The following is a 12,699-nucleotide window of genomic DNA, read 5'->3' as shown; positions in this document are numbered from 1 at the left end:
ACCAACAAACAACAGCTCATCGTTTCTGCATTTAGGAACTCGTAAGACCGTCTGATCAGTCCAAGTCCAAGAAGTTTGTTGGATTTATTTGCTTGCGTTTCAATATGCTTAAAATTCACAGCTTCTTGTCGACATAAACTCTTAAGTTTCCACACTAGACTTTTCAATTATTACTCTCGTTGCAATCAAGTCTTCTCATACTGTAATCTTGGTGTTCACTATTCTTCCCGAGGTGAAGTACTTTACACTTGTCAGCATTAAACCGCAGCTGCCACGTATCAGTCCAGTTAACTAAACTGTCAAGAGCATCTTGCAATTGCGCTTTATTTGACGCATCCTTCACTGTATTATAAACTTTATGTCTGTCGTCGCCATACATGGAGCAAATGAGCACACGCTTAACACTACTTCTCTTCTGGCAGATCGTTTACAGAAGCAACGAATCTAGTGGGTGCTCGACGTATGCTGACGACACAAAAGTTTATAATACAGTGAAGAATACGTTGAAAAAAGTACAGTTGTAAGGTGATCTTGACAGGTTGGTTGACTGGACTGATTAGCGGCAGCTGCGTTTTAATTAACGCTGACAAATGTAAAGTAATCCACCTTGGCATGAATAATGAACAGTATGAGAAGACACGGTTGCAACGAGTCAACGACAGAGTGATGATGTCGAAGTTGGCAATGGAAAAATATTTAGGAGTTAATATCGACAATGAGTTTAAATTTTCTAAGCACATTGAAGCTCAAGTTAATAAAGCCGATAAACGACTTGGACTGAACAGACGCTCTTACGAGTACATAGATGCTGAAGCGATGAAACTGTTGTTTGTCGCTGTCGTGCGTCTGAACCTAGAGTTTGGAAACGCCGTGTGGTCTTCAAAACTAGAAAAAGATAAAAAATTAGTCGAGAGTGTTCGAAGACGTGCAACAAGGATAATTCCGGAATTAAAAGGCAAGCCTTATGAAGAGAGGTTAAAGATTACGAAGCTTCCAAGCCTCTGTTATCGACGTCTGCGTCCTCATTGAAGTATACAGGTATACCCACGGTTTATACAAGGTCCCAAAATGATTACGAAAATTTGAAATAAGAACCAACACCAGGGGCCACAGCCATAAAGTAAAAAACTGCGTTGTAACACATCCATGCGACAACATTTCTTCTCGCTTCGAGTCACCGACATGTGGAGCAGCCTCCCTGCAAGCATCGTTGACGCTCCGAGTATGAACGCCTTCAAGAACAGACTATACGAAGCTATGCAGGAGCATGTCTCCAGTCTTCAATGCCTACCACCTTACGGACCGCAGTAAGTCCAGCAGCTATCTCAATCAATCGTCAGTTATGGAAAGAACGTGTTCCAAAGGCCGGATCCCTTGTGAATAAAGTCACGAAAAGTACAAGAATCGGCAACAGACAATGGGCCTATTTCATCAGTGACGACACTTCTATTCCATTTTATTCTAACAATACAGGCCCAAGAACGCTTCCTTGTAGCACTCCACACTGCGCACTGATGCCCAATCTGACACTGTTCCGTTAATACTGACACGTTATCGTCTACCTACCAGAAAATCTCTGATCCATTGGAGTACGTTTCCCCATATTCCCAAAGATTTCACTTTAAGCAACAGCCGCTCATGCGGAACACTGTCAAATGCTTAGGGAAAATTGAGGTACACTGCATCCACTGGCTCCCTTTCGTCCAGCAGGCGAGTCCAATAGTACTATGTAGACAAGAGGTTAGTGGTGCAGGATCTACCGGCAATAAAGCAATGTTGACAGTCTGATAGAAGATGGTTACAGTCAAATGATCGATAATCCTATCCCTCACAACAGATTCCATTACCTTACAAACAACAAAGCCGTCTGGTCCACATAACATAACATAACATAGTGATGTCGGCGCTGAAGTGTAGGCCTGATGTGGCCTGTCGCCGATTCTTTTCTTTTTCGTGCCTTGTTCATAGATCTAAACTCGTGTCATTTGACCGGATCTTTTCATGACTGTATATAAGTACTTATATCATTAGTCTGCTTATATCGCAAATTCACAAGGAATTTAAAAGCAAAGAAAACGCCAAGAAAATTCACTATATTGATTTTGAAAACGTTTCGGAGTCCAGCTCCATCATCAGTTCGACTAAACTAAAAATGAATAAAATCACTTTAAAAGTCAAAATTCAAAGACAGACATAAAACCTAAACAAGACCTAACATTATATCGAAATAAAATAAATTTCTCAGATTCAAACTATATAAACGTTGTCTACATACGTCCTCTTTCTATAAGTCATGGCAGAATAAACTTCTTTGTAAGGAACTGGCTAGTAAAAGGAATTCATTGAAACAGTTAACGACTAGGGTGACAGAGTGCGATGCACAAGTCAGGCACTTATTCTNGAGGTTGCTGAGGACGATGACGGCACAAGAGGTTACTGAGGACGAAGACGGCGCTGGAGGTTACTGTAACCCCACTAGAGCGGTTACTGAGGACGATAACGGCACTGGAGATTTCTATGCACTCGATCACAATCAGAATGAAGTTAGTAAGTAACTAATTTTAAATTTTCGAGAACTTCTGAGCAGTAGTTCTCGCACATGATCGAATTTGTCCTCGCATTAAATACCAGAGAATGGCGGCATGAAGAGAATCATATTTCTCCGATTTATTAACAAATGAAAAAAGGCATAACCAATTGTATGTAATGATTGAGTATTCCATTATGACAAAGAAAATTATCACTTATATTTAGGACGCGAAACTGCATATAATAAAAGTGTTCCTAAGAAATTAAGTTTTTCGTAACTAAGCTTGAGTGGAAATGTTGATTCGTGATCGAGGCGTGTCAACTTTCTTGTACATTACAAATATCTTGAAAGTTGTTTCGAGACTACTACTATATACATAACCAAAAAATTGTCCAAAAACAAATATAAATTAACGTACAAAATATAAATGAAGAGAAATTTGAAGAGATCCCGAGAAGACGTTAGGACCTCGCGTAACTCGTAGTAGCCGAATTCGGCATGGAGCCAAACGAGCGTCGACGGCCTGAGTGAGATAGAACCCCAGGCCGCTGCTCCGAAATACGTCGCCCTGTCAGGAAAACTATTTTTTTTAGTCTCAGTTAGCGCCCAGCCATCATTTGGGTTGTTGATCTGAGAGTTGCCATTTCAGGTAATATTTGTTGGCAGGAAAGTATATCTTGGACGCGAGTTGAGATGAAATAATAAAAAAAAACAAGACGAAATGATTGTTGGTAGGCTACTTCTGGGTGATAAAGCGATCCAAATATAGAGGCTATATTTCCGATCATTTTGAAATATCCGTAAATTATTATCGCGTATTTTGCATTTTTCAGTGTAACTTGCCTTCGCTCTCAAAAAAGAACACAAAATTCAAGCCACTTCGACGAGTTTTTGAGAAGACATGACGTAGCTAGGAATTGACATCAAAGCATAGACCAACCACGTAACTTTCTCACTCAAACTAATGAAGCATGTTTATTTGTTTGCAAAGTAAACTTCGTACAACTCATGAGACTAGCACTTGAATATTGACTGCTTAGCTCACTGACTGAAAAGCTCACTGACGTACTGACTTACTTTGAGGTCTTCTGACAGATTCGTACTTCAATTTTTCAACGACGAATAAAAAATTAGAAATAATACCCGAGTTTGGCTCACATAAAAGTTATTATGGTTATCATATAAATTCCACCAATTTAAAAAAAGGTAATTACATTCTATGCAGTTGAATTAATGAACTGAATTTATTCTAAGTACAGAACAGATAAAAGGCTGAATAGTCGAAAGCGAAATTAAAGCCCAAAAAATGAAGTATATATACATTAATATTTTGCTCCACTCTTAAAGAACAACTTAAACTTCGCCCATCACGAGTAGAATTCGTTGTGGAGTGACGAAGTGTTTGCACAACTGAAACGACATCTGGCCAGCCAGATGTAGGTGTCCTTTCTCTTGTCACACAACTTTCCATTCTCATCTCTCACTATTTTGTACGTCGATAGACTCAATCTCTTATTGCAACACCTGGCACAAAACGTGTAGTATAATGCCACAACACATTTGCATGCGATTCAGACGATCTTTAAGTAACCAAATCCTCCATACGCCGTGGCTACTCTGTTAAATCAGCGATGCCTTGTTTTTCGCCAGTGTGCATTGATCTTCACCAGCGATACCTTGATATTCACCAGAAACTCCCTGTTTTTCACCAGCGATGCCAAATTTTAATTACACCAGCGATGCCGTCGTATCACTTATCCTGCATTGCAATAGCATCGCAGAAAATAAAAAGTTTTACTGCCCAACATGCTAGAATCAGCTAACACAAACGTCCCTAGCTTGCTTACAGGCGGAGAGAGTTGAAAATGATGAAAGTCGAATGGCATCTACGAGCGCTGAGAGCGTTTGTCATTAAGTAAAATATATTATTTCTGCTCGCTTGCATGTGAGTTTGTTTTTGGATTGGCCCTTAAATTCATTTATTAATATTCAGTTTGAAAAACGAATGTATTTCTACCACTTTAGGCTTGAGATTTCAAAGTGTTCAAGAGCAGTATAAAACTGGGCTTCCTGTCTGAAAGCCCTGATCTCCGCACTCAGGTCCGTTCCACTAAGAGTATTCAATGCGTGTTGTTGCTTCAGAAAATCATATAATGAGAAAGATCAAACCCTTCATTCTGTTTCACGTTGAGTTCCATCGATGCGCATGCTATGACGCTATTATGTCCATCCAAAAGACAATGAAAGACAAGTTGAAGCCTCTCATAGAAGTTTTTTCACTTCGTCGCAGAAACGATACAATTATGAAGAAAATAGTCTGCTTCGTAAACGAAGGTAGTGTAGTTCGGTAAAATTATAATGGTAGAATAAAATGTTGAAATATTTCATCAACATACAAAAAATAGCATGAGAGTTTCAACAGTGCAGAACATACGGTAGTTTCTATTAATCACAGTTAAAACTCCTTGTAGAACTCTACAGGAAATATGGGTATTAGTTAAATTTTCGCTAATATAAAGTTCTGTACAAAACATAAGCGAGATTACAAGTAAACTACCGAACTGAGGAACATTTTCTTGCCATCAGCTGAAACTCACGAGCTGCTAATCTTTTCTTCCAATTTCTGGCACATGGCTTTGAATTTTTCTGCTTTCATCCAAGACTTTACGCTTAAATTTGCTTGATGAACTCTCCAAACTTTGTTGAAGATTGTGCGAATTCTGCTCCAATTTCTCTTTGATTTCATCGGAACGCTCCGCGATCTTATTCTTCATTTCTTTGGTACCAGACTGCAAGCGCTTGGTCAGCTCATTGCGCTTCTCGTGCATCTCGCTGCGCCGCTCCTCTATCATGTCCCTCAATTCCTCCCGCCGCTCCTCGAACTTGTCCCTCAATTCCCCTCGCCGCTCCTCTAACTTGTCCATCAACTCGTCTCGTTTGCCGCGCATCTCTTCACGCTTGTCCTCGTATATCGTTCTGAGCTGCTCCTTTGATGGTACAGGTTTGATGTAGCCCCTTTTCTTCAGGTAGTTAATGGAATATGTGGTACCGGCTGTATCAGGGAGAAAATTCAGGATACTAATATTACACAAAGTGGAGAGACTGAGTGATGGTTAATTATAAATTAAATTTAAAATTAACTCAGTCAAAAGAACATGTAAAATTTGAATGGAAAAATATTTCAAGTACTAAGCGCATATTGTGACTTGAAGAGTTAATTTTTGCAGCCCTCCATGACTCCTGATTCTAAATAGAGTAAAAATAGCTGATACTGACCCAGAGTGACTGTGTAGCGCGCAGGAGTTGCCAATTTGTACATAGCGTATGCTATTGCATAGTACCCAGCATTGCTGTCTTTGAGTACTGATAAAATTTTGTCGCTAGTAACTCCCATAGCTTCTAGCATCGGCACGATCTCAACGCCACTGTGGAATGAGTTCATGATAATAAACTATTAATTGATTAAGTAAGGGTGTTTAAAAAGATTAATTCCAAAGGTAAAACTAAATATTGCTCACATGGACACATATATCAACAGAAATGTAAAATAGAGATAAAACAGAGGACACCTATTCTGTTATCACGAAACTAACAATTAACAGTTATCTGCAGGTCTTAAAATGCAACCCAGTGTTTGCAGATCTATTACACAAGTCTCTGGATCACAAGTGAAAACAAGGAAAAGATCACAGGAAGTTTTCTAGAAATTTTAAATTATTTATTTGTGAGTCAAATAGTTGGTTCCAGAGTTTTAAAGACTAAATGACCAATGCACGAGATATATATGTACTTATAGGAATTTCTCAGAAATACTAACTTCTTGGCAGCGATGAAGAATGAACCGTACCAGACTGCTGAGGTGGCCCAATGGACAGGGATCAGCACATACCAGTATTGTTTGTACATCAATTTGAAACGAGCAACGAGCCCCAACTTGCTTTCATCAACAGGCTCCTCTTTCAATTTATTTTCCGTAGAATTTCCTAAAAATTGCAATTGGTTATTATGCACTTGAAAGGACACTTGAATATCATTCAAGAAAGAGTATTTCATTATGTAATTTTCAAGATATTTAGTAAAATCATATAGCTTATATGAGAACAAATATATACCTGAAGATATGGCAACAAAAATAGGTATATTTAATCAAGATTTATCTCTTACCTTGGGCAGAAGATGCATACCATCTGTGACCAAGAGCACTAGTTGTGGTAGAATGTAACAATGAGGAGGCATTCAAAGGAAGTGGAAAACGCAATTGTGAAGCTCCTTCCCCAGGCATATGAAAGGGAATCATAACAGGAGTAACAGATCGATAGGGTGGATGAGAACATTGTGTAGGATGATAGTAGTTGCTCAGATTTCTAGGTCCAAAACCTGAAAAATAAATAAAACAAAAAATCAATTGCTCCATATTTTTCAAACAGATTCAGCTCAACATTCATGTATAACAATATAATAGACATATTCTAAGATGCACTTCACCAAGTTACAGATCAGCTACAAAATATTGTAGTACTGGCACTGGCAATGAAGAAAAATGAATATGTAATTGGTTAAAAATAAAATCAATCCAGGCAATTGAGATGAGAAGAAATTTTTTCCAGTAAATTTGAGGGTTGTTAAAAAAATCTTATAGGTACATAAATGTAACTTACTTGGTATACTTGGTAGTGAAGTATGTTTCAGAGCTCTGTTACAATTTTCCCAGAATATACAGTTTGTGATTGTTCTAGCCATTTTCGATGAACAAATTTCAAACATATAATAATGAATTGAAATATAAATTCATTTGTAACTTACTACCGTAATATATATAATCTTTAAATGATATAATAAATAAGATAGCTTGGAATCATGATGGGTTTGAGCAGAGTAGAATAATCACCTCCTTCTGCACGATCAGTTTGCTATTAACAAAGGTCAGTTTTTTAGCCTAGTAAAAGCAGAGGAGTACCGCTATTTAAGGTCTAAGCCCATATAGAAGCTACCGTACCTATAGTATCATTTTTGGAACCACAAGACTATTGCTAGCTCAATTATATATCTTCTAGATTTTTGTCAATAAAACAACATTTATGTAGGTATATCACTGATTACAAATACCGGTATCTCTAAAATTATTCACTATGTTTGGAGCCATAATATTTACATCAAAGTTAAAGGTTTCCCATTCATATAAACACCAGTATGGGCAGTAGGTATTGACTTTCTGAGCCATGAGTCATCATGCAGAATAAAATTAGGGATAACACATATACAGGTATAATTGCACATTTTGATTTAATTAGATCAAAAGACCTCAAATAAAACCTCCCTTAATAACAAGGCTGATATTTTTGGATCAAAACAATGATCAAACACACTAAATCAATATTGAATAGGTATATAAATCACCATTTGCACAATATAACCAATTATGAAAAATTTATATAAACATATTTATATCCATAGAGGCATGATATATACCCAGTATCTACTTTATGACTAGAGCTTGCCTGCCATTTTTGGAGAATGGAGCTGCAAGATTTCTGCTAAATGAATTATTTAGCAAGAATAAAAAGCAATATTCACCATGAACTGGTACAGGGCTGGAATAGTCCTATTTTTTTCTGAAATATTGCAGCTGTAATATCATATAATTTCAGTAGGTGTGAAATCTTGTGGCTCTAATGTCATAAATTTTTGTTTGATTGAAAAAATTGCAGTTTGCACTTTGCAAACATGTCATTTGAGTCACAGCATAATATTAAAAAATTGGGCAGCCTAATATTAAACGGAAAATTTTGCCATGGTCAGGAAGATGTGCCAGGTGCGCGGGAATTTATAGTGTCATTTCAACGACCTGCGCGGTGCACCGTACTATGCCAGTAAAAAATGCGCCGTGTGCCGAAGTTTTAGAAATCTAAAATAGTTTAAATATGGACGCGCCGCAACGCAAATTACGTAATCATACTGACCGTACACACAAACGTGTATCCGCATTGTGTTGTGGTTGGATATGAGTTAACTAGATTGCTAACACGTCAACTCAGGACTCAGGTTCTAAGAGTTGGCACAGTAATAAATATTCATTCATAGATCACAATTCAATCAGACATGAATTACAGAACTAAAGAAGGCAACATGGCTTTAGATGTGCCATCGGTGCCTTCTAATGAATGACTGGACTGGTTGCGGCAAGTAGGGTATGAACCTGCTGTACGTCAACAGTACGATCCTGCATGCCAATGTTGGGACTACATTCCCGACATCCTCCCGGTTGGTGAAATCGACATGATCAATACCTTATAACAATGCGCGTAAATGGACTATGCAAATTAGGTCAATATGGAATAATTACAGAGCATAATTATACTATGTGATACAAAATATGAATATATATATATTTACAAGATAAGTCAATGGTTTGTCATTTATTTTTACTTCATTTGAGCAATTATGGTTTCCAAATCTGGGTGCGTTATGTTATGTCATGTGTACTTTGAATGTGCAAAAATTATAACTACGGTATCATATGAAAATTGTTACATAGGTTATCATAGCACAAACCGCAATAGAGTATCAAGATTTCAGGTTTGCCACCACCCTTCATTGAATTATCCCGCCTTTTTCTAAAATTCAATAATCTTTCTTCCAGCAAAGTTTGCAAAATTTATTAGCTGCATAAAATACTCTCTGCTGTGGTGTTTGAGTTCCGGTTGACATGAAAACTTGCGGTAAACTTGCGGTTCCAAAAATGGCGGGAAAGCTCTAATCGTGCCGCTCCGAAGGCAATCTATATAAATAATAATATAATCCACGCCTACACTGGAGGAAGTTCAAACTTCAAAGGTGGAACTTAATGCAGTAAATTTGCAGTAAGTCATAAAATACCAGAAAAATACCAGATTTAGGCATATATACCAGATCTAAAATATTCATACCTGACACCTTCTGAAAATACCAGATTTGTGAAATCTGGTATAGAAATATAGGTACCATCTGGCAATGCTGGTTCAGTGTTACTTGAAATCTACAGATGATGTTGCCATTCCATTCAGATGAAAACAGTGTCTAAATCAGAACTGTGTCGGACGGCTCCGCAGCCTGCGCTGAGTGCTGCGCGGCATGGAATCAATGACCGTGATTTGCACGAACGCCTGCGCGAAGAAAATATAATTAGATTGCTTTGCGCTAACTGTGCTGACCTAGGGCTTCAAAAAACTATTTATGCGCGGGCAATTTCCCCGTTTATATACATCTTCCTGAGTGTAGGCAGTAGGTCATTTCATAAAATTTTCAGCTTCAGCAATCCATAGTATATATACTTCAATGCTCCCACCTACCACCAAAATAACATGCAGAACATAATAACAAGTCAACTAAAAAGTTTCCTCCCTGAAGATCGCGTAATTGCAGTCACATCAGACGGTCAGAGTTGTCAGACTGCATTATCACTTGTTCAGTTGCTGCTTAAGTGAAGACAAATGCTAGTGACTGTTTTAGGGTAAAATTAGATATGTGGGGTAACACGTGTATAGGACTTAGAAAATAACAAGTTTGCAGGTTGTAAATGGCTTTTCATGGCTGAGATATGGAATTGATGGCTTGAAGAAATGGAATCATGGCTGGCAAACCCATGAAGCCACGGCTCAAAAAATCCAGTTGCAGCTCACCAAGTAGATATATTCCATGCCTGAACTGATGCAGGTCTGGACTCTGGTTCATCAACTGGATGGAATGAATCTACTTTGCATGGAGTTACTTGTGCCATTCAGCCATTTCATGTGCCTTGAGATCATAATGGAAAAACAGAGGGTCTTTTAGATTCTTTCATTTTAGACCTATTGCTATTACCAATTAGCAGAGTAAGCAGACCAGTTGAGTACCGTGAAACAGGGTAATAAGTGACGGTTTAAAGAGTTTTTTGTTAGCAACTTCTTACCATAAAACATTTCATGAACAGATGAACAAATTTATGCTCATTTTAAAGCTCTTTGCAAAGCCTATTGTATGGAATATTTGAAAAAATTCTATATGCTACTTGTAACTCGTAAGGACGGTAAGGTGCCAGATGCAAAATAAAAACAAAAATTTACCCCTGGCCTCTGGCAACAGGGTAATCCAGGACACTTGAAATAAAACCTAATTAAAGGCAACTTAAAAACCTCATACCTTTATTCCTTTCTGTCTTGACTACAATTTTGGAATTTGGTTTGATAAACCAGCCAAGCGCCACAGCTCATGGGCATTCGCATTGGGCAAGGTGGATTGAAAATATATTAGCCATCACTTTTAGAATTTCTTCCTGATATGGCTAAATAGTAATTTGTTGCAAACCTCAGTCTCTTCCACTCTTCTCTTCAAGTCTTTGTAAACAACTAAATGAACTCATGATTTACTCATCATGCGCAATTATTGATCTTAGCCTCGTAGTCGTAGTGTCGCACAGCAAAAGTAGGGTGAGACATGAGCCGCGAGATTTCATACCTACTGAAATTATATGATATTAGAGCCGCGATATTTCAGACAAAAATAGGACTTTTCCAGACTAGCTGGTCAGCAACTCAGCATGAATCATGATCTCTGTCATTAGACACATTAGTTGAGATAAAAGGAAGAGGCTTGGGCTAATCTTAAGCTAGAGAGCTCTGGGAAAGAATATGGATGCGGCAAGCACCCAAGGTCAGGGGACTTTTTTCATGCTCCAGAGGTGCGAACCTCAGAAAAGTAAATTATTCATGCCAAATGCTCTTCTCATAAGAAGTGGAGGGGAAGGGGAGAGAAAGCCAGCCGGGTTCTTGAAGCTGGAAGCATCCTTCACTAAATATACTCGTGGTATATATATAGTACTCCAAGATCAAGTAATATGTTATTTATAGGCGATTATTTACCGGTTAACTTTGATTGATTGATTGATGCCGGTTTGGAGGTGAAGAAGAAGTCATGCGTCGACCGCTTGTAACACCTGGACTCAGCAATGATTATTTAAAACATTTAACTGATATCTAGAAGCGATTTTTAATCTACCGTCCGTTGAAAAGATCTGATCAAAAGGCCAGTCTAGTCAAGAAAAGTACAAGAATCGGCGACAGGCCTATCCAGGCCTATTCTTTAATGCCGAAGATACTATACTATACTATACTATACTATACTATACTATACTATACTATACTATACTATACTATACTATACTATACTATACTATACTAATACATTGAAAAAAGTACAGTTGTAAGGTGATCTTGACAGGTTGGTTGACTGGGCTGATAAGTGGCAGCTGCTTTTTAACGCTGACAAATGTAAAGTAATCCACCTTGGCATGAATAAAGAACAGTAAGGTCACTAAGATTACAGTATGAGAAGACACGGTTGCAACGACAGAGTGATGATGTCGAAGTCGACAATGGAAAAAGATTTAGGAGTTAATATCGACAATGAGTTTAATTTTCTAAGCATATTGAAGCTAAAGTTAATAAAGCCAATAAACGACTTAGACTGATCAGGCGCTCTTTCGAGTTCCTAGATGCAGAAGCGATGAAGCAGTTGTTTGTCGCTGTCGTGCGTCCGAACCTAGAGTTTGGAAACGCCGTGTGGTCACCAAAACAAGAAAAAGCTAAAAAATTAGTCGAGAGTGTTTGAAGACGTGCAACAAGGATAATTCTGGGATTAAAAGGCAAGCCTTATGAAGAAAGGTTAAAGATTATGAAGCTTCCAAGCCTCTGTTATCGACGTCTGCGTCCTCATTGAAGTATACAAGTATACCCACGGTTTAAACAAGGTCCCAGAATGATTACTAGAATTTGAAACAAGAACCAACACCAGGGGCCAAAGCCATAAACTAAAAAACTGCGTTGTAACACATCCATGCGACAACATTTCTTCTCGCTTCGAATCGCCGACATGTGGAACAGCCTCCCTGCTAGCATCGTTGACGCTCCAAGTATGAACGCCTTCAAGAACAGACTATACGAAGCTATACAGGAGCATATCTCCAGTCTTGAATGACTAGCACCTTACGGACCGCAGTAAGTCCAGCAGCTATCTCAATCAATCGTCAGTTATGGAAAGAACGTGTTCCAAAGGCCGGATCCCTAGTGAATCAAGTCACGAAAAGTACAAGAATCGGCAACAGGCCATGGGCCTATTTTTTCAGTGACGACACTTCTATTCCATTTTATTCTAAC

At 38.3% G+C, this 12,699-nt stretch overlaps 1 protein-coding gene across 1 annotated transcript; it reads right to left on the bottom strand.

Moving 5' to 3' along the window:
• Positions 1-3,755: 3,755 nt before the first annotated feature.
• Positions 3,756-7,327, bottom strand: LOC108678953 (uncharacterized protein C18orf19 homolog A). The gene is made up of 5 exons (XM_018167452.2): positions 7,189-7,327; positions 6,695-6,907; positions 6,348-6,513; positions 5,807-5,955; positions 3,756-5,582 (listed from the first exon to the last, which is right to left on the bottom strand). Exons 1-5 carry the CDS (start codon positions 7,292-7,294, stop codon positions 5,134-5,136), a joined length of 1,083 nt encoding a protein of 360 aa, XP_018022941.1. The 5' UTR covers positions 7,295-7,327; the 3' UTR covers positions 3,756-5,133.
• Positions 7,328-12,699: the final 5,372 nt, after the last annotated feature.

The sequence above is a fragment of the Hyalella azteca genome, unplaced genomic scaffold (assembly GCF_000764305.2).
Source record: "Hyalella azteca isolate HAZT.00-mixed unplaced genomic scaffold, Hazt_2.0.2 contig16235, whole genome shotgun sequence".
Classification (NCBI taxonomy): Eukaryota; Metazoa; Arthropoda; class Malacostraca; order Amphipoda; family Hyalellidae; genus Hyalella; species Hyalella azteca.
Note: the sequence above shows the minus strand (reverse complement) of the source record. Positions and strands in the feature narration are given on the sequence as shown.

Coding starts and splice junctions, on each gene's coding strand:
- LOC108678953 (XM_018167452.2), bottom strand. CDS start 7,294: ATGTTTGAAATTTGTTCATCGAAAATGGCTAGAACAATCACAAACTGT. Junction 6,908..7,188: donor TTCACTACCAAGTATACCAA/GTAAGTTACATT, acceptor TTTATTTTTCAG/GTTTTGGACCTAGAAATCTG. Junction 6,514..6,694: donor GTATGCATCTTCTGCCCAAG/GTAAGAGATAAA, acceptor TGCAATTTTTAG/GAAATTCTACGGAAAATAAA.